Genomic DNA, 26326 nt, shown 5'->3' on the forward strand with positions numbered 1-26326 from the left:
CACTGTCTTTCACTAGGAAAACCCCTTTATGCTTTCTCAAATTAAAAATTCCATGGCTGATCCCCTCCATTGCTCTGGCTTTCAGATACTGACCTTGTGGTGATACAAAATAGCTTCTTCCTCACTGCGGGACCCCATAATGAGCCAATACAAGGAGGCTTCAGTTCACTGCTCACCTCTCTTTGGTGTCTTTTGGGGTCTTTGTTGACGTTTGTCAGCCCAGGAGGAATTTGGGGGTTAAAATTATGCTGTAGTCTCAGACAACAACTTTGACTTCCAGACTTAAGCATGAAAAAGAAAAAATCTTGGTCAGAGATAAAAAGGCTTTAACCTTAGGGAAGAAAAATCAAAGGAGTGACTTGAATAAAGATTAAACCCCATTTTGAATTGCCAAATTGACCAAAATCTAAAAAGGACAAGCATTTATACATAGGTATAGTTTCTGTAGCACTAAAATTGGAAACCAAGAATGGTCATAGTTTTTAAATTTGACAAATTGTCAGGGAGTGACGCATGCAAAGATTTGTTGTGCTTTTAAACTTGCATCCAATTGTAAATAAAGGTGGGACTTGTTCCAATGAGTTAAGTTCTGTCCATACAGATATGTCAAATTCGTGTCACCTCCAAACAACTCTACACAAAATCGGACAGTTCAGAAACCCCATTAGGAACAACCTACTAGTGCCAGTCAACCCTGCATGATGATGATCCCAACCTCTTACTGTACAGACTTAAATGAAGTAGAACTAGCCAGAGAACAAAGTAATATTGAATTTGCAGACTGGCTGTCATGTTAAAGGTGGCAACCATTACTTATTTATGATAATTGTATTTATTAACTTGTACTGTATAAAGCCACTACACTCAGAAGTACAACAAGGGCCATGCAAAATATAGTACAAGGCATTTTATATTTAAAAATATATATAAATATATTTCCAATTCAGCCCAAGTGTTAACTTATACAGTAAGAGGCTTCATCATCTATAGGTGTCAGTTTATTAAGCCAATAATGAGGCACGTGTTTATGGAAGCAATATTGTGAGCCGATAACCTATCCAACAATATGCAACAAACAAGTATTTTTCACAACAAACACTTACACACTAATATACTGCATGCAGTTGAGGAGGGTAGACACAAGTCAGATTCATAGTGATCAGCCACTGTGTTTACCGGACCTGTCAAGCACAGCAGACCCACAATGCATCATCGCAGCAAACACACCTCGGCCATGTTTGGACTCTGGTCGTGAATGGAAGCGAATGGACGTCACTGCCGCATAGAAGCTATTCCCTTTGTAGTCTTACGTTTTGTACCGTCGAAATGGTGTAATACTAAAGATTAAATGCACTCTCCGGCTTTGTAATCAAACTCTAAGCGGGACGCGCCTTGCACCATGTCAGCCAACGCTCAGGGTGAGTAACGTTTATGTCAGTGGCTTTGTCGACAGTGCTAAGTTAGCTAACATGGCTAACTAATGTTAGCAGGGTTTGAAAACACTAGGCCACATAGCTACTGCATGGTTAACTAGCTAACGTTATAGTTAAATTAGGTTTACCTTGAACAAACAATTACACTCTTGGTTGTAAACAGAACGTTATGTTGAATTGAACGGTTGTAACGTCACCTAACGCTAGCTAGTAACGTTAACGTTATAACTGGTAGAATAACGTTCCGTAACGTTACTTGAATAGCTGATCGAGAGTACTTCTGGCGTCCCGTTTGCCATGTTAAAAGTTAACGTTACTCTTGGAGTGTTTAGCTACGTTGGTACTATTATGTTTTAAAGGGATTAATGGCTCCATAAAGTCAGGTGTTTGGGCTGAAATGCAAGCTAACGTTAGCCGCTGTAGCATGCTAATAGAAGCTATCCGATTCCGCACAAGGCAAACATTCAGAAAGAACACGCAGTTATTTGGCTTAATATGCATGGTGGCATTTTGTCAACAGCTTTAAATTCACCAACGTTAACTGTTACCTAACATTAACAGTTTTTTATTTGTCTGTCCTTGTCGTCAGGGTTGGGACTGAATTAGCGACTGCATATATGTGTTTGGGGGCACCAGTAACGTTATATGACGCAGTTTACGCGGTGTTTGTATTCCACATTTGCGTTGGCGTTTTTGATTAGCAATGGGCTATAGTTACTATCAGAGGTTATATGGCATGTCACTTATCTTTAAAGATATGTTCATATATGTGAAAACATGCACCAGGGCTGTGTACACATAAAACTAGCACTGCTGGGGTAACGTTAGAGTTAGCAAGCAAATATGTTCATATAACTGATATTGTTCTGTATAACCCTGCGATTAACAACATCTAGGTTGTTAGCCAGAAACAAATATTCCAATATTTAAATCATGCAGTGGCTTTTCTCTCAAACTCTTATGCTCAATTAACCAGTTACTGATTATCACCTAAATGCTAAAACTTGGAAAATATGGCATGGTCACCTAATATTTGTCAAATCTATGCAAATAGCAGACACACATTTTTTTTCTTTAAAATTAAAGGAATATGCCACCGTTTGTTGAAATAGGGTTATTCCCCGTCCCCTCTATATTTATATAGGTGGGCAAACACATTTTTGTCTCAGCGCATGCATTGTCTTAGTCCAGCGCCGCCCCCGCTAGCTTAGCTTAGCGTAATGAATGGAATTCTTTGTTGCCGTTAGCATGCCCTGAGTAAAAGTGACCCCAACAAAAACAAAACCTAATTACTTCTTGTGGCCTGCGTATTCACAACGAGTAAAAATAGCAATGCAGATTAAGACTAGACAATTTCCTAGGCAGATATTGACTTGGGACTATATTGGGTGAAGTAGGCTACAGCCGAAGCACTGCTACTCGGGCACAGAGATATCGGCAGCCCGCGGGGCTCTGCGGCCGGCGGAAAGTCACTGTTTCTGGGTTGTTGGACAACCAAATGCCGCTGCCCTGACTGAGCTCCGCCCGTCCAGTAACCCAGAAACAGTGACTTTGCGCCGGCCGCGGAGCCCCGCGGGCTGCCTGCCGTGGAACCCCGCCGAGCCCCCGTGGATATCAGTCAGGGCAGTATGGCGTTATATATGTGTCACATTCCTGAGCGAGTAATTGTATGTTTTGAGCGCAGAGACCTATATTTTGCAAGGACATTACATTACATTTTGAACAGAAATTAACACTCGCAAAAAATTATTTAGTTTGATTAAACAAAAACCTATTTCGGGCACAATAAATGTAAGCTGCTGCGCTCCGGTCCTGTCTCCCTCGCTCTCAACCTCTTCTCTCTGCGCGCTCAACTCTAGACACGCTCGCTCAGATTTTCACAGCGTTACAAGTGTGTAGGCCTGTCACGATAACAAATTTTGCTGGACGATAAATTGTCCCAGAAATTATTGCGATAAACGATAATATTGTCATCGAGAGACCATTTGCATCTAATATAATGATAATGTCCAAATAATAGGCCTAATACTAATAATACTACTACTACTACTACTACTACTACTACTACTACTACACCTTTTCAAAGATCAATACACTTTTATTTCTAAAGAATATTTAACACTGGAACTGGAAGACATTTTAAATATCCACAATATGTCTTTGATCTCCTTTGCTTATGTCGTCTTTCACCATGTGTAGGCTACAGTTGTGGAATTGCCGTTTGTGACACGTAAGTTCTCAGACTAGAGACTCTGTACTACATTTTACAATTATTTAACACTAAATATTACATTTAAATAATATATAATAAAAAAATAAAATCTAAATGTATGGCTAGCTGCCACGCGGCAGTAAATGTACCAAAATAGTTCTGTTTTTCAGCCTTCATTTTGGCGAAGGTGCGGCTTCTACTCCTCTGCAGGTCGGAGCTTCGTGGGGCGGGGCGACCAATACACAGACACGACAGACACAGACACACACACCCAATACTTCCACACCCGTGTCCGCGGACAGCTGTAGGCTTGTACCGTTAATGTTCGGTGCATTGTCGGACACATGGAGCCACTTTCCTGAAACCGCGCATAGACTGAAGAGTCCACAGCGGCGTGTATGCCGAACCCGTCTCCACAGTCTCCACCTGCAGGTTGTCAGCTGTGTGGTTTGGAATGAAACGGAGAAAACGGGACGCCGAGTAACACGGTGGATATCGCTCATATACTTTATTTTTTGACGGCGCCTTAACTGCAAAGTGCTGCAGGAAACCCTGCTCCAACTCTCTCTCGCTCTCCGGCCTGGAGTAGCCTACCCCCACACACAAAGACCATGCGACCCCCAAGAAGGGTTCACTCCTCGTTACGCTAAGGAACCGAGAGTGGTCCTCCAGTCTCTTTGGTAGAGAGAGAAGGGGGAAACGAGGAAAATAAACAAGCATGCAAACGGAAATTATCGCGGCCGGAAAAATTATCGAGCTCATTTTTTCTTATCATGCGATAACTCGATTTATTGACTATCGCGACAGGCCTACAAGTGTGCCACAAAACCAACCAATCGCAGAATCAAAAGGTCAATTCTGATTGGCTGTTCGTCTCCAATTAGATTGCAATATCAGGAAACAAAAATCTAGGAGGAACCGTCTTTTTCAGTCAACACTTGTTGGTACGGCAAATACCGTCTACAGTGGAGCTGTTCGACTAATGTTACTGGATTAAAACACATTTCGGTCAGTATTTTGTATTATTGACATAGCTATATCACAGAAATGTCTTAATATTTGTGTGTACTATAATGGCGTTGTTTTGTTTGACTCATATCTCCTTATGTTTGACTCATCCTTCACAAGCAATCTAGCTAGCTCACACACAGCAGCCGACATTTCATCTGAACAGGCCCTGCAGCACTGTAACTAGCTAAGTTAGGTCTCGCGATGCGAGACTGAACACACTAGGCCTGTCAAAACACTATAGCCACATGTAAGTAAGTTTTTGCTTTGGTTACATTACCGTATTTTATTAACCTGAATTATGTTGCTATATTAGCTTGGAATGAGCTATCCGTTGCTAATGCTAATTTATCTCAAAAAGCAGAAACGTTAGCTAAATACTGCCAAGATATGATTTCACGAGAGACCAGAGAGGTGTTATAAGACTCGTCAAGTGTTGTCATCTGTCTTAAAATGAAATCATATCTTGGCAGTAACGTTCGTTAGCTACTGCTTTTTGACATAAATAAGCTAGCTAGCTAAAGTTAGCAACGGATAGCTACTTTGCAAGTCAATTGAACCACCCTTAAAGAATTAAGGTTAATAAAACACCACATCGATGTAACCAGTATTACAAACTTCTTTTAAGTGGCTGTATTGTGACATTTTAGGTTTGTTCAGATGAATATGTTGGATGCATAGACTGTATCCATGGTGGGCTAGCTAATGTTAGATTTCTTGTGAAGGATGATGTTAGTCACACACGGAGATATGTAATTCAAAAAACGGTGTTGTGATTAACACAACTATTAAGGCATGTCTGTAATATACCGGTCGGTCAATAATATAAAATACTGTGGATCAGTGCTTTCCAACCCTTCTGGACTGAGGTTCCCCCACATCTGTCATATTAACTCACATACCCACCCCGTCAATTCCCAATGTGTTCACAGTATCCTATTAAAGTGAATATTCTTACATTTTCATGCAATTGAACTATAGACACTTAGGTTGGTTTGGTCAGAAATTCTACTAGCTTGGCCTTTTACTTCAAGTGTGGTTAATGTTTTAAAAGTCATACATTACTTTTAACTAATCATTTAAACTGTTAGCTAAGTCAGTAGGCCACTTTTAGCTTTTTATTTCTACCATTGATTACTTTGCTATGTAGGATTCTCGTAGGGTACAGATTTGATCATTGGCAAATTATCAAAGATGTTTTATCAATATTAATAAAGTTATGAATATGGTTATTAATAACTTTATCAAATCGACAAACAATCAAAACGGGGCACCACCCTGCTAGTCAGGGACCAATAATCAAACTGTGGAACAGTCTCATTTCTGTGGTAATCCTTTAAAAAGGAAATAAAGGAAGGGGTGAATCCAAGCAACGGACCTGATCGACCAGCAATTATTACAACAAGTACACAAATAATCACAAGCAACTGCTAATTAAGTATAATAAGATTTATTAACTTCACAATTATCAGTAGCTAAACAATAATCCTTCAATAATAAACTCATATACCTTTTATAATATCACAACCAAAAACAAAGCAGCATGTGTCATGGACACGTCTGTGTCTGTGTGTGTGTGAGTGTGTGTGTGAGAGAGAGTGAGTGACAAAGGAGGGGGCGGTGTCGGAGTGTAGTTCTAAACACCAAAACAACTCCATAGATGGCTACTCCTGTGAGCTGCACAAAACTATTTAGCCCCAAGAGGGCGGTAGGGGTGCTGCGTGCGCGGAGAGGGCTGAAGAAGCCGGGGGGGGTTGCTAGGCAACGGGAACGCTTATGGTGCGTTCTTTTTGTCTTGTAATCGCAACTAGTAGCTCGAGTGTGACGTCACATCCATGTCGGAAAACGAGTTACCGTGGGTTGTTGCGTTCTTTTTGTCACACAATACTACGAGTTGGAGAAAAGATGGGTTTTTGTAACATTTTTAGTAACATTTAGGATTCTATTCACCCAGTTATTGACATATTACACAACTATATTTCACACAGTTTGATACATGAAAATTACGCTTTTGATTAACATAACGTTAGGCTACTGCTCTGCTTTCTGCTCAAGGCTCGGGCTTAAAGCCGTTGTTGTATATAGCAACCGAGCGCTCGGCTGCACAAGCTACAAAATAACTAATCAGGCGGTATTTAACTCATAATAAGACTGTAGCGACATGCCTATAGGTAGCAGTATACAGTGCTATGTGTACGACTTCTTCATTTGGTTACAACAAAGACAAAAAAAAAAGTTTTTAAAATAAAAAAAAAAAAAATTTTTTTTTTTGTTTTAAGGGAACGTACTTTTTGAAAGGTGGATCCGATGGTCCTCTGAGTTCAAGCGACTTGGAAGCGAATTGTAATGCGAATGGTATGGTTCTTTAATGTGTGTTATGGTATGTATAAAAAAGGGGTTGTGTTGTGTGTGTGTGTGTGTGTGTGTGTGTGTGTGTGTGTGTGTGTGTGTGTGTGTGTGTGTGTGTGTGTGTGTGTGTGTGTTAGTAAAGGACGAAAGAGAAGGAGAGTAAAGAAAAGAGGCACTTCTGATCTTAAGATATTGATAATGACCTAGTTCCCCTGCCCACTGTCCTACAGACTGAGACTTTTGGTTTTGCTGAGGGAAACGTCACTATAACCACTCCAGTAGCTAGCAGCTGATTTTCGCGATTTATCGCAGACAGTAACTAAATTCCATGAAAGGAATGAATTAGCAGGTAGCGATTACAGTTATACCCAGCTACTTAACACAACATAAATCAACGAGTATAATGATCAATTTATACATTCACAGAACAGATTAATAACCAGATATGGCCCATACATGATTACAATCAGATCACATTAATGGCAAAGCGCCGTAGCTAACCCTTTGCTCATTAGTAACAAAACAAAACGCACTAGTTCTATTATCTGCCCAGAACTGTGTAAAAGCCTCCTTACTGTGCGTGTTTTGTCAGTTAAGTCTCTTGGCCAGAGCTTAACAACTGCCGTTTAGCAGCAAAGAACGAAAAACGGATTCCAGGTCGACCAAACAAGAAAAAGAACAGTCCTTTTCTTAAATCCAGGCTGATTAAGCCCGCTGCAGATGAAGGAATACTTCGACAAAATATTATTTCCTCGGATCCCCCTTGTATATCAGGCCAATATACTTTGTACCAGCTCGAAACTCGGCCAGCGAGATGATGCTGGTTTTCTAGTTTACTAGTCCGGACTAGAGTGCTTCCTATTACACGCGTGAGTCACGTGGTAAAGAAAAAGCGAAGAAAAACACACCCCAACAGCTTTTATCCTCCCGCCTCCCTAGTGGCGGGTGGTGCATTCAAGGACCGACGACCAATGAGAAAACTGCAACCTGGTCATAGGTGTGAAGCAGTTCTTTGTCTCACCACCAGTCTGCCTTGTCCCACACGTGTTAAATGCACTTTCTCCATGTTGCGAAGTGGCGGCTTGTATGAGTTTCGTGAGACTGGTTTTGGAATTTACATGTAGGCCAAGATCCTTTGTCTTGCAGTCAACTCAAGTTGAGCCAAAACGCTGTTTAACCAACTCTTGGTCCCCAACAGCTATATGTTTAAACATATGTGTTGAGCTGTTTCAGCTGATATATTGTTTTAAATCAATCATAATTAAATTATTTTGATTAGTTAAGCTGCTCCACAATCTTTCCAAGTACCCACTAGCTACAGCAGAGATACCCCTTGCTGGGGAATCACTGCAGGTGTTGTGTGAAAAACTGTTTCCCTGTAGATATGTCTTTCCTGCTACTTGCGATCTAATTGGAGGTGAACAGCCAATCAGAATTGACCTTTTGATTCTGCGATTGGTTGGTTTTGTGGCACACTTGTAACGCTGTGAAAATCTGAGCGAGCGTGTCTAGAGTTGAGAGTAGAGAGCAAGGGAGACAGGACCGGAGCGCAGCAGCTTTTACCTGCGAGCAGAGAAAGACGTGCAAATACATTTATTGTGCCCGAAATAGGTTTTTGTTTACTCAAACTAAATAATTTTTTGCGAGTGTTAATTTCTGTTCAAAATGTAATGTAATGTGCTTGCAAAATATAGTTCTCTGCGCTCAAAACATACAATTACTCGCTCAGGAATGTGACACATATATAACGCCATAGGGCAGCAGCATTTGGTTATCCACTAACCCAGAAACCGTGACTTTGCGCCGGCCGCAGAGCCCCGAGGGCTGCCTGCCGCGGATCCCCCGCGGATCTCAGAAAGAAAATGTGTTTTTGGTTCATCTGGATGAAAGAGCTAGCGTTCCGGTGTGTTGCGTCAGTGTGTGTGTCGGCCTGCCCCCGCAAAGCTCCGACGTGCTGACAGCAGAGGAACAGAAAAAAGTAGCTGCAGCTTCACCCAAATGAAGACCGAAAAACATAACTATTTTGGTGCAAACATTTATCTGTGGCGGATAGCCCTCTGAGATTTACTCGCCAAATGGAAAATGTACCCGCATTTGGTGCTTGGCGAGTGTTAATTTCCGATCCTGGGTATGTGTAGATTAGAGGTCGGGTCGGGCCGTTATTTTCCGCCACTATCCTCGGGCCGGGCCGGACCCTTGATCAAGCGATTTTTTTTTTTTTTTTTTTTTTTAAAGCCTAATTGGGTGGGGAGAAAGCTATGCCATAATCAGAAATATTATAAATTAGGGCTGCAGCTATAGATTCTTTTTGTAATCGATTAATCTAGCACTTTATTGATCGATTAATTGATTAATCGGATAATAACTAGGGAAAAAAGAAATCATTTTCTGAATAAAGCAACATTTGTATTGCCTACATTGCTTACAGTATCATCTCTCAAAAAACTAAACATATTAGTCCCTCGCTATTTACGCTCTGGCACGTGTCGCCAGCAGCAGACTGAGCCGCGTCTGTGCGACAATAATAATGCTCCGTGCGGAAACACCGTCCGTCAGCGATACAACGTTGGTAACATTGATTTAACGAAGCTTCGAGGCAGTCATTTTACATCGAGGATTTTTTGTAATCGAATTATTTGAGTTATTCGAGGAATCGTTTCAGCCCTATTATAAATATATATAGGCTATATAAAAGTAAAAAAATGTGTACAAAAGTTAGGCTGCAGTTACAAAATGCAACACGTGTCATGCGCGGAGTCTCCCCTCTACTCGCACGCATCACACTGGGCCTGCTGTGCTGAATAATCAAACAGCGCAGTTTACATGCTTCGTCCTTGTTGCATTATTCTAAACAGATTTCTGCAGTTCAAACAACTCGGAATTTTAGTTGAGAACGTCAGTTATAACGGCCCACATGTTAAAAAAGTGTCGGTTTAAATCGGGCTCATAATTATAGTTAATGTGTCGGGCTGGGCCGGGCTCGGACACAACGTGCTCGGGCTGGGTCGGGCTTGATTTTTTTTTTGGGCCGATCTAAGCTCTAGTGTAGATACCGACCCTATGCTGTAGCCAGACATGCACCTCTCAAAAACTGTGACTACATGTTGCGGCTATGCAGACCACAACAACTGTGATTGGTCCGTTTGGCCGTTGCTTGGTAGTGTCCCATTTCCCCCTACTCTTTTCCGGGTTCTCTTCTCTGTAAACAACATGAACGCGCAAAGGCATTTATGCTCAACACGTTCGTTGCTGTAATCTCCGAAACGCCAAGGATCATACAAACAAAACATTCTGCGGAGAAGCAAGAATTTAAAGGTCATATGGCCTTAGTAGTCCCCCACTGTATCTGAACTCTTTCCTGAAATTCAGCCTTGGTGCAGAATTACAGCCACTAGAGCCAGTCCCACAATGAGCTTTCCTTAGGACGTGCCATTTCTGTGCCTGTAGCTTTAAAAGCTATTGAGGAGGAGAGAAGCGGGGCAAGGTGGAGGGCGGGGGTGTGGCCTTGACCAACTGCCATGCTTTGCTCGTTTGCAAGCCATGATGTCTCTCTCTTTCTCATGGGTGTGCCAAATTCTCTGGGCGGGTGAAGCAGAGAAAGGGGGAGGTAACCTTTCCCCTTATGATGACATAAAGGGAAGAGTCCAGATTGGCCCATCTGAGCTTACTTTTTCTCAAAGGCGGAGCAGGATACCCAGGGCTTGATTTACACCTATTGCCATTTTCATGCCATGGGACCTTTTTAACAGTGTTGACAAAAAAGTGTCATAGACGAAGCATGCAACTACTAACTGCTGAGGAGGAATTGTATTTAACTGCACGGCTCTAGAATGCGACCAATTTGGTCGCACATGCGTTCTTTTTGTCACACACAGGGCTCCAGACTAACTTTTTGCTTTTTAACTTTTTTTTATTTAGGTGCACCAGCACAAAATTTAGGTGCACCCAAATTTTTCCTTGCGTCGCCATTAAGGCCACAATTTCAAGGTCACCTTTTTTATCACACTATATATATATATATATATATATATATATATATATATATATATATATATATATATATATATATATATATATATATATATATATATATAATTTGACTCCGACCTGCGGCCCTTTCCTGCATGTCATTCTCCCCTTTCATGTCTTCAGCTTTCCTATCAAAATAAAGGCCGAAATCTTAAAAAAAACAGAAAGACATAGGGAGACAGGGAGAGAGGGGGAGTGCGATGGACTGAAAAGTATGCTACTCACAGAGTGACCGCTGACTCATTATGAATGGGTCCAGCACGGGTCGAATGCGCTTTGGCGGGACAGCGGCGTCACACATGTCTAGTGTAGGCTATCAAATGTCTGTTAAGTACATAATTCCATATGTGTTCATTCATAGTTTTGATGCCTTCAGTGAGAATCTACAATGTAAATAGTCATGAAAATAAAAAGGAAACGCGAAATGAAAAGGTGTGTCCAAACTTTTGGATCTATCTATCTCAACTGAGCTATCCGGGCGTCCTCTCTCTCTTTTAATCAGTCTGTTATTGTTGTTGAAAACAAGTGAAGGAGCTTTCTCAGATATATATATATATATATATATATATATATATATATATATATATATATATATATATATATATATATATATATATATATATAATCGTGTATTGCCATTCAACGTTAACAGCGATGCGAGGAAAAATTTGGGTGCACCTACATTTTGTGCTGGTGCACCTAAATAAAAAAGTTAGGCGCCCCTGTGCAACCAAGGCAAAAAGTTAGTCTGGAGCCCTGTAACTGTAATCTCATATCAAATATTCATTGATATACTTTAGGGCTGGTGGAACAAATACCGAAATTCGAATATAATTGGAATAGTAAAAAAAAAAATTCAATACTATTCGAATTTGACTTTTTTTTATAAATATGTTGGCAAATGTTAGCGTAAACATTCTTGCCAAGTTTTTAAGTACATTTTAACAATGGAAAACAATTATTACCACTGTATCTTGATTGGGAATCAAATGAATGCAAGGAAAGTTACTTTATGAACTTGACTTTAAGATTTGTATTTGTTTATTTATTTACTGTAAACAAAAGAAAAATGTGTGAATCTATCATTATTGCACAATTGCTCCAAGTACCTAACTAAAAAACTAAAAATTCCTATCCTTACCAGTAGGGTTGTGTATCTTTTTTTTTTTTTTTTTTTTTCTTCAATAGCGGTGCTAAAGCGATACTTTTAAAACGGTGCAGGTGCCTGAACTGGTACTTTTCAATAAAAAAGAAGGGTAGTAAACAACCGTCAGTGACTTGTTTATTGCTAAGGCCATGGTCAACATTAAAGATTTAATAATAATGTAATAACTATAACTTATAACAATAACTTATTTCACCAGTAAATTGCTGTTGAAAGAAAAAAACAACCACCAGATGGGGAAAAGCGTATTTTACAATTACTGTGAATGCACCACGAGAATACCTGTTTTAAGTTTAATTCTGTGTTGTTTAATTCCGACAACGGCAGCTGCTGCTGCGCTGCAGAGAAGACGGTTACATCCCGCTGTTGGAATCCTCTACAGTGAAATACAGTCACGCTGTTTAACATTAGCTCTCAGCATTTTAACCGTGTTTAATCCAGCTGCTAGCTAAAGGTAGGCTAACGTTACCTGCTGTCAGGTGTAGTAGTAATTTTCTTTCTTATTTGGTCTCGTTACTACCGTTTACGTCGACACCGGTGCCCTATTGGCACCGCATTTCGGTACCCAACCCTACTGACCAGAGTCAATATAGTGTGCAGTAACTTCTAAATAATTTTGATTACTCACTGAAGTCCAGTGATCACCGGTTAATGAGACAGCGTTTGCACTTTGCAGCAGTGCTTTCTCTGTGCAGTACAGGCTGGGTGTGCGTGGTTTTCTACAATGCTGACAGGTCTGCAGTTAGTTGCCACCCATTTTGCAAGAGCTGTAGTAATTTTTTGGGATTTGGTTTCATCCACAAGTCGGCAAGTAGCACTCTCCAAAGTAGTGCTTTACCTGAGCCCACTAGCATCAACCTGAGTCACGTTAACTGTACTATGCTTAGCTCGTAAGTGGTAGCTCCAGCTTGACGTGCTTTGGTGATATTTTAATTCGGCTTTACACAATGTGCATATGGCTTTTGACTTGTCTACGAGCCGTCTGGGAGTTTTGGAAAATAAAAAGCGCCATTCAGAATTGTGTTGCTGCTTTATTTCTCCATCATCCCTGCAGCAGGAGGATGTGTTACGTGGAAGTATGGCAGCTTGATGATAAGTAAAGGTGTGGCAAAGGGTCAAAATAGTAGCCTGTTAGGCACGACGCGAAGCTGAGTGAAGTGTAAAATAAATTAATAAATGGCGGCATACGATTAATGTGATTTAAAAAAAAAAAAAAAATGTACGCGTTATGCTCGGCCCTTAATCGCGTTGTTATTAACGCGTTAATGCTGACAGCCCTAGTATATAGTGGCATTGACAATGCATAAGCCTGAGTAGTGTAGTACTTATTATTTAACAGGCTGCAATTGAGCAGAAAAAAAATCTAATGGAATTCGGATGGTATTATTGATTATTGAAATTAGCTCTTAGTATCTCCATCGTTTACATGCAGCTGTTCTAGCTGTAGCTAGAATGTGTTACAACTCCATGACATGAGGTGTCTGCCAGGGAAATCACGACACACATGATTGTTTATGTTACAAGGTAGACAATCCTTTTTCATCATTGACGCAAGGATAAGTATCCTAGATGTCATTCTAGCGTTATGCACAGCCATGCTATAGTTAGCCAAGCAACTATAAAACTTTGAATTTACACAAATAAGCAGAATTACCTTTTGAGAAGAAAGCAGGCAACTTCTACGTCCCTTTTTAAAATCCTTGCTCCTTATGAGCTCTTTCCATCTTGGAAAAGCCACTCCAATATTAACTTTGGTCTTGTTGCTTTGCCTGTTGCGTTGTCGTTTTAATTCTCTTTTTAACTTCCTTGGCGATTCTGTTACATGTCCTAGAGAATAGCCATGAACCTCCATCTTCAACAGGCTTTCAAATCTGCCGGCAGTCTCGACTAATCTTCTCCCCCTCCCTGGCATTCATCACAGTGCCACTGAGTGTAAAAGCGCAAAAGGTGCAGTATGTCCCTCTTTGGTTAATGTATTTTAAAGATGGAGGGGCAACATGGCGGCTGTCATTCGAGCGACTCGCTCGTATGTATTCTGAATGATTCTGAATGGCAGATTCTACGCTTACGAGAATACTTTGATTAGTTGGTGGAAGAAATTACTAGGGATGCAACGGCTGAACATCGGTAACGGGCGATATTTGCCTCGTTAACTGCCATCGCGAAATAAAAATGACATTCGCCGATGATTATGTGTCATGAACGCTGTGCTCAATAGAAACCTTTTTTCCCTCTTTTTATTTGGGCGGGGGGAGATACCGAGACGGAAGAGGGCACCCGCGCACTCTCCTCAGTAACTTAGAAGAAGATGGCGGTCATGTGGCAATATTTTACAGTTTCAGAGAAAGATCAGCGTTTTGCAGTTTGCAATACGTGTTCCATTGAAATTTCAAGAGGGGGGGCTGTTAGAAAGTCATTTAACACAACAAATCTCATTGGACATTTGAGAAGCAGGCTCGAGGCGGTGTACGGCGATTACCTGCAAGCTGACCAAAAATGGAAAAATGAAGCCGCCAAGAAAGCGCAAACCCCCGGTAAGACTCAGACTTCAATTGACACGGCGTTTGAGAAAGCCAAACAGCTGCCTCCAGACAGCGCCAAAGCGAAACAAATAACAAACAAGGTGATGGAGTTCATCGCTTTAGATGACCAGCCTTTCTCTGTAGTGGAGGACGTGGGTTTTCGGAGTCTGATGAAGTTTATGGAGCCACGCTGCAGAGCCGGCGTCACTTTGCCGAGGTCTGTCTCCCCGCAATCCACAACATTGTGGCCACGCACATTCATGAGCTACTGGCTTGCGACATCGCTGCAATCAGTTTCACCACAGATATATGGAGTTCAGATGTAAGCCCTGTGAGCATGCTTAGCCTCACGGCACAGTGGATTGATAAGGACTTCAACCTGGTGAAGGCAGTGTTGCACTCTCAGGAGTTCGCAGGTACCCACTCAGCATCTGCCATCTCGAAGGCATTTGAGAAAATGTTCCAGACGTGGAAAATCGACAAAACTGGAGTGCATGCTGTCGTGAGAGATAATGCTAGGAATATGACGAAAGCTATGATGGACAGTGTTCTGGCTAGTTTTGGCTGCATGGCGCACACACTGCAACTGGCAATTCATGACGGTGTTTTTAGCCAGCGCAGCCTCACGGATGTTGTGGCTATTTGCCGAAAAATCGTCCGCCACTTTAAACACTCACTACTCGCCTATTCACGTCTCCAGGCTGTGCAGATCCAGTTGAGAATGAAACCAAAAAGGCTACAGCAAGATGTTTCCACTCGCTGGAATAGTACATTTTATATGATGGAGAGCTTGCTGGAACAAAAGCGCGCACTTGCTACATATGCCGCAGACTACGACTTCCCGGCCACTCTCTGTGCGAACCAGTGGCAATTAATTGAAAACTTTATAACACTCCTCTCCCTATTTGAACAATTGACGAGAGAAGTTAGCTCATCAGAAGCATCAGCTGCAGATGTCATCCCCTCTGTGACAGCCCTGAGACGTCTTCTGAGTAAGCAGGCTGACACAGACCATGGCGTTAAAACAACAAAGACCTCATTATTAGAGGCTGTAAATAGACGCTTCGATCAAATCCAGTACGATCCCATGTTCTGCATTGCCACCTATTTGGATCCCAGATACAAGGATCGTTACTTTGATGAGGATGTTAAACAACGCGCTCGAGAAATACTTGAGGCACACCTGTTGCCTGCTGCCGGTGCAGAGGATGGGACGCGCGATGGAGAGCGCGCACATAACACAGAGCGCAAGAGGCAACGATCCGACAGAGCAGGGCCCTCCCTGCATGAGGTGTTTGAGGAGATTCTGGAAGAAAATGGACCAGAGAGGACAAGTACCTCTGTATCCCAACAACTGGGTATTTTCCTGGCAGAGACCACTATTCCCAGAGGTGAGAGCGCACTCTCCTATTGGAGAAATAACCACCTGCGTTTTCCAGAACTCGCACAAATGGCACGCAAATACCTTAGGGCGCCATGCACCAGCACCGAGAGTGAGCGGTTATTCAGCTCTGTGTCTCGTGTCTTGGATGAAAAGAGAAATGGGCTTTGCTGTGACAAGGCAGAGATGCTTATCTTTGTAAAGAAAAACATGCATCTTATTAAGAAGTAGGCCAGAGATACAGCAGGTGACTTATGTGTCATTAATGATCAGAAGTGGAGGTACTGTTTTTGTTTTATAAGATGCCCCATGTTCCAGCCTGTGAGTTCTGAAACACTGTAATGTTTTATTCTGTATGAGAAATACACAAGGTGAAAGATAGCCATATTTGTTTGTATTTATGAATAACATAATTTATTTATTTTAATAACATAATGTATTTATTTCACTTGTTTTTGCATTTACTATGTTAATGTATTTTTTTTTTTTTATGTATCAGAAAAATATTTTTTATTCAGCCATAAAATAATCTCATTGAGTAAGTTTTTGTTTATCAGGCTAAAACCACTCAAATAATTTTGTTGGGCAATGTACTGAAACAATCTTTTCATTGATTAGTTAGCAGTCAAAGGTTTTTGAATGTTATTTTTCAGAAAAGAACTTGTCATAAATAAGGTTATAACTAATGTCAACCAGAAAGAGACATTAAAGGTTGTTTTTGTTTCATAAATCGGTCTGATTGAATTTGTGCTCATTCTAGGATGGTGTGATCAAGAGCCGAAAGACTTGTATGTTTCCGTGGCACAAAAGAAGTAATTAATAACAAAAAGAAAATACATCGGCATCGGCCATCGGCCAAGTTGTTATGTTAAACATCGGTATCGGCCCAGAATTTCCCAAACGGTGCATCCCTAGTAATTACACATGAATGAGCACATATTTGTGAAAGAACAAAGGTTTTTTGCTAAGGATCAACTCAAAAAATTACAATGGAGCTTTAATACAAAATCTGTAAAGAAAGGAGTCAAATATTTGGAACAACACATATATTACAATGGAACAAATTTGAATATCCTGTATGTAAACAATTTGATCTAGCTGGCAAAATATTTACCTAAATGTACATTTTAAGATCTGTTTTTACAGCAATTAAAACTAATTGGTCGTCTATCTAAAATACTAGATATATAATTATTATTAGTAACAATTCATTATTTGACTTCTTGATTTAAGTAATTTGCTTTTATCAGTATTTGTTGCACTCACGTCTGAAAAGAATGCACACAGTGGGAACCAAGTAACAACAATTTAAAAATGGAAATCTTTGTTGAAGTAAATAAAGAGCAGTTATTGTCGGACGCATCCTGGATATTAATGTTTTCAGTCTGTTATTGCTTACAACATTGTGTTGTTTTTTGTGAAATAACTTGAATGGGAATGTCTGTGGAGTCATTATTCTGGTCATCCCTCCCATTTTTTCCTAGAAGATGTGAGTTAATCGTGCCCTTTGGTTGATATTTTATCCTTGCTGTTGCTACACATGGCATTTGTGTACTTGCTGCACAAGTTGTTGATTCAGATTGGTATGATGGTCATGCCAATCTGAATCAACAACGTTGTGTGCTAATAGTCTCTGCATATCAAATTGTGCAAGACAGACTCCTATCAACCTATGATTAGGGTTGGGTACCGTTTGGATTTTTACGATTCCGATGCCGAACCGGTATTTTTAAAACTATTCCGATTCCTAAACTGATTCTTGAAAAACTGAAAAATGACATAAAAAGGCTTTTTATGGAGTTTTTTTAATTTATTTAAAATTATTTAAATTTAACAATATATTAATGTTTTAAAGTACTTATATGTGATAAGTAAACCTAAGTCACCTAACACACAGCTACAATAATTTAACAAATAACAGTTACGCTATTACCAAGTAACAACAAAATAAATGTTGAGTTGGTATGCCAACCAGTTTCAAACGTTAGCTGTTCTTTTGCAGAAAAGTGACCATATTTGCCTTCTCTGGCAAGATAGGACACCTCTCCTGACTTATGACATGTCCTGCACAGGAGAAAACTCTCTCAGGTGGTGTCCAAGAGGTCTGTACACACCCAGGTATGAGTTTGAAAGGGCAGACAATAATGGGGGGGGTTTCTCGCCTCCCCCACCACCAGGCTACAGGCTCTTGTCCTGAACGATAGACTAGCAGAGCAAGTGTAATATGTTTACTAGCGATCACGTGCAGTCAGTGAATGGTTAATATGCTTTCACGTCCGTTTTGGTGACCCCAGAGGGAAAATATGACATTTTAAAAGTAGCCTACATTTACAGTAGCTAGCTAACGGTAGACTACAGAGAAAGTGGGATATTTTTACGTCCGTTTCAGAGCGTGTACAAAAAGGCGTCTATCAGCAGGGATTGTAGAGTGCATGTCGGGGGAATAGCGCGGACACGCGCTTCACACCGCGAGCGGGCACGTGCGCCACTCGGCAGAAAAGGGAGAAGAAGAAAAAGAGGATGCCGCTGTCCAGAGCGACAGAGAAAATATTATGGAAAAAAAATATATGAGGAACCGAAATTCGCGTTCTAATCCGGTCCGAATACTACCGTTTGCGTAGGAACCGGTACCATAGTGGAACCGGGTTTCGGTACCCAACCCTACCTATGATGATGGTGAATATTAGCATAGTCCTGCCTTTCTTTTGCAGATTATGACTTCGATGAATATGACAAACCTGGTGCTGAGCGGTTACGCAGGAGGAGGGGTGAAGATGATGATCTAGAGAGGTAAATCATCTACTCATGTTCTAATTTCTCTAAAACAAGAGGACTGTAGTGTATGTAATTTACAATGTGCTATGGTAGTCAAAATCAAAACCGGTTAAATGCAACATAATACTCCTTCCTATAAACAAAACATCACTATACTTTAAAAACCATGCATCAACAAAACAACTTTTCATGAGATAGTGTTTCCGCTAGAATTTCTTTTTCAGCAGGTGGCAGGCTGTGATATGGCTAAATGAACAGCTGGAAAAAGTTGTCAACAGTAACATTACCTAAGTGAATACAGCCTGTAGTTCCTTTTTTTAGCAACAGTTTGCTTTATTTGCAATCGTTTCTTAAAAGCCTCTTATGTCTAACGATTACATTCCAGGAGATAATGTTAGTGTCCTTTCTATCACAGAAAGTCTTTGGATCAGAATGAAATCGGTTTTACTACTGAGAGTCCATTCAGCTTTACAGATATCTATCACACATACATAGCTCATAAACAATTCCAGATACATAACACATTTTGCAATGTGCATCTCACATATCACATTTCCACTCAATATGACCACTACTGTCATTGCTAAACATTGTGCCCAAGTATGAACAATAACGTCGCCGTCAGTGGGCTTATTTGCTATCTAACCTCCGCGAAGGAAAAATCCAGCACGTGGACGGTACCTTATGGCATCCCCACTAGCCTAGAAAATGTTTTAAACAATAAGTGAATACCGCGTGTTGGGGGAATATAACGTCTCCTGCAGCGGGGAGTCAAAGTCAGAGGGACCGCAGGGTTTGCTAACGTTAGCTTCTTGTCCCATCTGGAGTCTGATAAACAAAAAAAGTCATCAAAAAGATCTTCCTACTCAAAAAGAACAATTCAGATATCCACAATGACATTCTTCCTATCTACAATTGTCATTTCAGACATCCACAATGTCATTCTTACTAGTACAAATGACATCACGTTTCCCATTCATGTGTACGGGGTTTCAATTTCAGATATCCACAACGTCATTCTTCCTATCCAAAATGAACATTCCAGATACCTGCAATAGAATTATTACTAATCAAAACTCTAATGACAAATGAAACCAACATTCCAGATATCTATATTGTAATTTTGACTATCCAAAATATATTCTGACTAGTAAAAATGGATATCTGAATTGTTCTTTATGACTAGGAAGAATTTAATTATGGATATCTGCAATAAATATACAGTCTAGCTATTAAATGTTAAATTGGCTTGCCATATCCTCTCTGCATCTTTCACAGAGAGTGGGGCTCAGCTCTGACACACACACACAGAGCTGTGGTGCTGATGGTACGAAAGCTACATTGCCTCTGCAGTTTAAAGTCACAGTGAGACACGGCAATGCCAGTAAAATGGACACAAGTGTGGTTACACTTTTCAGAACTTCACGCAGACACATAATAGCTAGATCGCCGTGCAGTAATGTTACACTTCAGAAACGGGTGTTGTCTATTGCCCTGGTGACTGACTGACAGGCACAAGACAAAAGCGTTCATATGCCCTGTTGACTGACTGACAGGCTGAGGTTGTAGGGCAAGCCAAGATAACTTTATTTCTATAGCACTTTTTAGCAACAAGGCTATTTAAAGTACCTTTACATAAAACATTAAAGAGCAATTAAAATGTCATGAAAATAAAACAGGCTAAAAAAAGAATAAGATACAAATACAGTAATAAAAGTTATAGTGCAGTGTAAGAAATTAATAATAATTTGATTTTATCCATTTTAAGGTTATTGACAGGCAAGAAGTCGTACACAAAGAAAGCAGTTGATATACCTCACTGGGACATACAGTGAAAACAAGCACAATATTATATGCACAATACCATAAATTGTAAATAGAAATAACTCTGCACCATTATCTGACTCCGCTAACTTGTTATTGTGTTGTTTCTCCTTAAAAGTGATTTGGAAGAGGGTTTGTTGGAGGAAGATTGGCTGTCAGTTAAAAAGGTAAGATAATACAAACTCTGTCTTTTTGTTTACTTTTATACTTTGTGCCAAAAAAACGCTTGGATTGTCATTATGTTTTCTATGCTTACACACAGGAAATGGAAAATAATATCCAAAACATTGGGTGTTGGTAGAATATTTAGAAAATTAAAGTGAACAGTTGACTTGTAGCAGGTGGCTCCTCTGTGGGGGGAACTGTTGATGTGAACCAGGAGGAAGTACAGTGGACAAAAAAGGACTGTGTTGACCTGCCCAGATTGCCTTCACCACATGGGAAAAGAGCATCCTTTGGGGTTGGAGGTGGTCCCCTGCCCCCATGCCTCGCACACGGACAAACACAACTGAGGAAGAGTAGAATAGTATTTTAAAGCACACCATGATGGTTCTTTTTTTTCTGTTTCAGAATCCCTCAGAAGTGTCTGATGAAGAGCTGAATGATGACCTTCTACAAAGTGATGATGAAGATGTAAATATGAGGTAAGCTAATGACGTCTGTGCCAAGTATGTTTTCAGTTTTAAAGCTGACAGAGTTAAGATTTAAATTTTGCATATTTTATCATACTGCATCCCTGTTTTCTGCAAAGTCCCAATGTTTGTTTGTTTTTCAGTGGTCAGGATGTGAGCCTCAATGCCACATACAGCATGGGCACATCCTATGACCAGCAGGGCAACGTGCAGGAAGCAGACTACACAGATGACGTTGTAAACCTGGGTGAAAAAGGTGATGTAGACGAGGAGGGGTACCAACAAGAGGGGGAAGAGGAGTACGCGCAGGAATACAGCCAAGACGACAATGCAGAGATGCCTGAAGACCAAATGGATTACGCTGGAGAGCTAGCTGAGGGTGACGATGGCTACCAGGATGAAGTGCTAGACATCCAAATCAATGAGCCCATAGATGGTGAATTTCAAGTGAGTTCTCACATTTGCTTACTCGCACATAAAAGCCTGCGGATGCGCAGCGCACACACACACACACACACACACACACACACACACACACACACACACACACACACACACACACACACACACACACACACACCTCCTCCCACTCTTATTTCTGTCCAGCTCTATTGTATCAAAGAGATAATATCACTTTTCTTTTCCCGGCAAGGGGACAGTCGGGATTAAAAATCTATTCAGAAGAAGGAGATGTTGGTTGGCGTTTTGGGACAGGAGAGGATTAGATTCATTATCACTTCCTGCCATTTAATTTCTCCATCTTGCTGACAAAGTTTGTGTTGACAGCTTGTTTGGCATGAGGTAATGCTCTGCTGTCGCCTCCAAATCCCCGTGCCATTGTGACCTTGGGCCCTGTATCTTTGGGGGAGTAAGAAGCTGCTTTGTGTTGGGGAGATGTGCTGCCAATTGGCGGAGGTTAATGTGGGGGGCTTTTATCTCTGGCTTTAGACTGGATCTGATAAAGTCTCATGCAGGTGAAAAGATTATTGACCTTCCTGAGGACACCCTATACAGTTTTCTAATGATTGATGCGAGTTTCCCTTTTATTCCTTTCCCTTCCCTCTTAGCCAGGACTAAGAGGATCAAAGATAAGACCAGATCCATGTGCAAATGTCCGTTATGGTCCATTTACCAAGGTGTGATGGTGTTTGGCACCTGACAGAGATATATTGGCCTACCTCCTTTTTCTAAGCAAAGATAAGATGTTGACCTTCTTACTGAGGGTGTGCGGCACAAGTGTATGCCTATTTTAGATTTTGGGAAATGTCTGGATTTGTATTATGTGTAATAACTGTTTACAAGGTCACTAAACCTCCTGGCCTTGACATTTTACTCGGCATGGTATTCATTGAGTACTACGTGGAACAGTTTAAAGGATTAAGCTGTTGTGTTCCCTTGGGGCAGCCTGTCCATTCGTCTGGTTTGTGGAGTGTTTTTCTTTTCTTTTTTTTTTTTCTGCATTAATATGTGCTGCTGTTTGGCAGGTTAATGGAGCGCAACACCAAACACCATGGTGTGACCTACAGTCTGACCTTATTTAGCAATGAGTTTTTGTTAGAGGGTGTTATGCAGATAGAATGTTTAAATTAGGGCAACTCCCATACCATTAGTATGAGGTTGTTGGTTTGCTGGAATGACTGAGATGTGTATTTGGAATTATATGAAATGATTGCATGCAACTTGAACTGGAATTTTCTTGTGGATTAGTAAAACTGATTTGTCATCTCCCAGAATGTTTGTCTGTGAAATGTTTTGGCATGGAGTCATGAACTTACAGTGCGGCCAGTAACGGAGTGATTTGCGAGCAGTCAGTCAATTATATTTTCACCATCATTAGAACTGGGGAGGAGTGCTTTTATCTGTGCCTGCATTTCTGTATATCATGTCAAACATTTACATCTCATTGAATTTCAAATGCTGTCAGGAATAGAAATGAAGCCTTGCTCCCACTGTTATGGTAATGTGGGTTGGGAGGGGGGGGGTTACATGGTGTCTCCCCAAAATCCTCTCCATAACATTTTAATGTTTGCCTCTATGCTCTGTATGTTTGTTGTTTTTCATTTAAAAAAAAGCTAAAATTTATATTTGTTTATATTACAGATACTCACAAGTATACATATCACGAAGGCCGTTTGTATTTATTTTAGCCACTCAAATTAGATACAAAATTTGTACATTTATATTCATAAAATGTGCTCTTGGATGTCAGTTGAACTCATCCATGTATCTCTTACACTCATATATTTGCTGTACATCATAACAGTATGCATAGCATAAATAGATTTTTCATTTTCAGCAGAGACACCAAGAGATTGTTTTCCAGCAATGGCTGAAGCAGTCGGCCATTTCTGATCCTTATCAAAGTGCTGTTACCACTTGAACTAATCAATACGTATTATCCATGTGATCTTTAAAGGATGATGAATACCAAACCTATGATGATGAGCGTCTGGGTAAACATGGAGTCCAACAGGAGGAGGTCCCCGAGGAGCAGAGGGAGGTAGGGGGAGAAGAGCAGCAGGAAGAGGAGGAGGAGGACACAGCCGAGGGCTCTCAGGTCTTTGACACAGAGGAGGTGTGCTGACACCCTCCATACTTCATACTATCATCATTTAGTGTGTGAACATAGGGCTCTGTAGTTATGTGGTGCATTCAAAGCATTGTAGGTTAATGTCTGAAGTTTATTTTATTTTAATACATTTTATCATAATTTTATAAGTTCATGCAGAAGGTTTGAAGAATGATATTCAGTGTTAAATGTTGACCACTATGAAGGTTATTTTCGTTATTGATTAATCTGTTAATCACTTGGTCAATTAAATTTGAAATAGTCACAATTTTCTAAAACTAAAGATGTCATTTTCAAATGTCTTGTTTTGTCCGACTCACAGTTCTAACCCCAAGGATATTCTGTATAATTTATAGAAGACTAAGAAAGCAAGGGAATATTCACATTTTAGAAACGAACTAGATCATTTTTGGCATATTTGCTTAAAAAGTTACTTAAACTATATATTGATTATTGAAAAATGTTGAGATTCAAATTCGTTCTATCAACTAATTGATTAATTAGCTAATTGGAGACTTTGTGATGCACCGAAAACCATGATGAAGTTAAACACTTCCGATTTGTAAAATTGTGGCTTTTGTTTTTAACCTCTGAAAATTTCCTCAGGTTGAAAATGAAGGTGTGCCCGAAGAAGAGACAAAGGAGGAATCGGACGAGGAGGATGAGGAAGATGAAGAGTCTGGTCGCATAAGGTTTAAATCTGAGAGAAAGGATGGCGCCGTTGTGCGGTTGGCTGATGCAGGCAGTAACAGGAGGATTATCCCTGAAACACTAGGTACTAATTATTCCGGCTGGGCAATGTTTATCCTTTATTCAGTAGCAATCGGAGCAAATTCTCAAATATTTTCTGATCTTCAGTCTTTGCGCCACACTGCAATTGGTTTACATTACTTGAACATGTACTTTTTGGTTAATGTAAAAGTGCTCTGGTTTCATGTTCTACCTATCATTAGAGCTGTCAGAGAAGGCTAAGCAAGATCTGATGGAGTTTGAAGAACAAGAACGGCAAAAGAAACAAAACCGATATGGAGGCAGAGGCATGCGAGGAGGAATGCGAGGAGGCAGAGGAAGAGGAGGCTTCTCACCATTTGGAATGGTAGATTTTAGAGGAGGAAACAGAGGAAGAATGATTGGCCAGAGGCTCCCCCTGATGGGAAACATGGGCATGCAGGTAAACCATTGTACACTCATCCACCTGTACTCTTGTAAAGAGATAATCTTTTTGGCTACACTGAGTAACGCATCACTCAACGCTGAACCACTCCTCTTGAAGAGAAGCTAAAAAGAGCATAAGAGCTTCACTGGATAAGATGATTTGAAATTGCTTGACTTTTTACCTTCCTGTATTTGTCAGCTACTACAAGAATGGGTGTCTTTGTATTTGACATGTTTTATTCAATGCTGCTCTCTTCACTATCTAAGACCTGAAAAGCTATGGTCATTACGCATGACAAAAGTCAAAATGCTCTGCTCCCCCTTATCTATATTGATATATGGATTATAGCAATTCATTTGGCAGTAGTCCATTTAGACAGTATTATACAAAATTAAATTTGTTCTTTGCCCTGGATTTAGTTTTTTGTGGGCTTTTATTATTAGATATCACTCCAAGCATTTAATCCTTTGATTTACATGGCTCATCAGGTCATACAAGATCTTTTGAAGGTCAAAGGAAAAAGTCACTTTGAACATGTAACCTTCATAAAAAGAACTAGTGGTGATGATCTTCACTAACACAGTGGAAGGTTATCAAATTTCGGAACTGTTAAAATAATAATTTCCTGTGGACGTGATGTCGAAAGATGCCACATTTCCATTTTTTTCCATTTTTTAAACTATGTATTTCGCCATGGCAACATTGTACAAAAATGCACAAAAACAAAATTATTGTACATGAATAATAAATTACCAATCCTGCATGATGTTTTACTCCAGCTCTCTCCATTATTTTTGTCTTTATTCATTGATAATATGCTGTAAAATTCCAAACAAAACATCAACACTGAAAATGAATATTTAATGACAGATGGACAATATGCCAACACTACAAACATTCTGCTGACTGCTGTTAATGAGCCTGTATTTTTTTCCCAACATACTGTATGTTTAACCACGTAACTAATTTGGTCACTGGCATGTTTGTTTGTTTGGTAGCTTAAACAGACTAGCCAATTATCAAGCACCCATTTGAAACTTCACTTGACGATATAATTATTGTTCAGTTATCAGTTGGTGCATTCCTGGTTGATGAATTCCGATTCTAGCAGACAGCTGACTTCTTCTTAATGGCTATAGCTCATATATATATATATATATATATATATATATATATATAATATTACCAGAAAGAAATATGTTTTGACAGGGTTTTCCCCTCCTCTCCATTTCCCCATCTCTTTCCAATTAGCAGCCATCTCTCCGAATGCC

The 26326-nt window shown here is 40.2% G+C and overlaps 1 protein-coding gene across 1 annotated transcript in view; it reads left to right on the top strand.

The window, feature by feature from the left end:
• The first annotated feature begins 1204 nt into the window (after window positions 1-1204).
• The window catches only part of rbm33a (RNA binding motif protein 33a), a 42823-nt gene continuing 17701 nt past the window's right edge, over window positions 1205-26326 (top strand). The window contains 9 exon segments of the mRNA XM_039790049.1: window positions 1205-1418; window positions 18811-18889; window positions 20817-20865; window positions 21269-21342; window positions 21474-21777; window positions 23747-23905; window positions 24506-24674; window positions 24853-25070; window positions 26307-26326. The exon segment at window positions 26307-26326 is cut by the window's right edge and continues 293 nt beyond it. Coding sequence (XP_039645983.1) covers window positions 1400-1418; window positions 18811-18889; window positions 20817-20865; window positions 21269-21342; window positions 21474-21777; window positions 23747-23905; window positions 24506-24674; window positions 24853-25070; window positions 26307-26326 — 1091 coding nt within the window. The 5' untranslated portion in view covers window positions 1205-1399.

This window comes from Perca fluviatilis, chromosome 22 (genome assembly GCF_010015445.1).
Source record: "Perca fluviatilis chromosome 22, GENO_Pfluv_1.0, whole genome shotgun sequence".
Classification (NCBI taxonomy): Eukaryota; Metazoa; Chordata; class Actinopteri; order Perciformes; family Percidae; genus Perca; species Perca fluviatilis.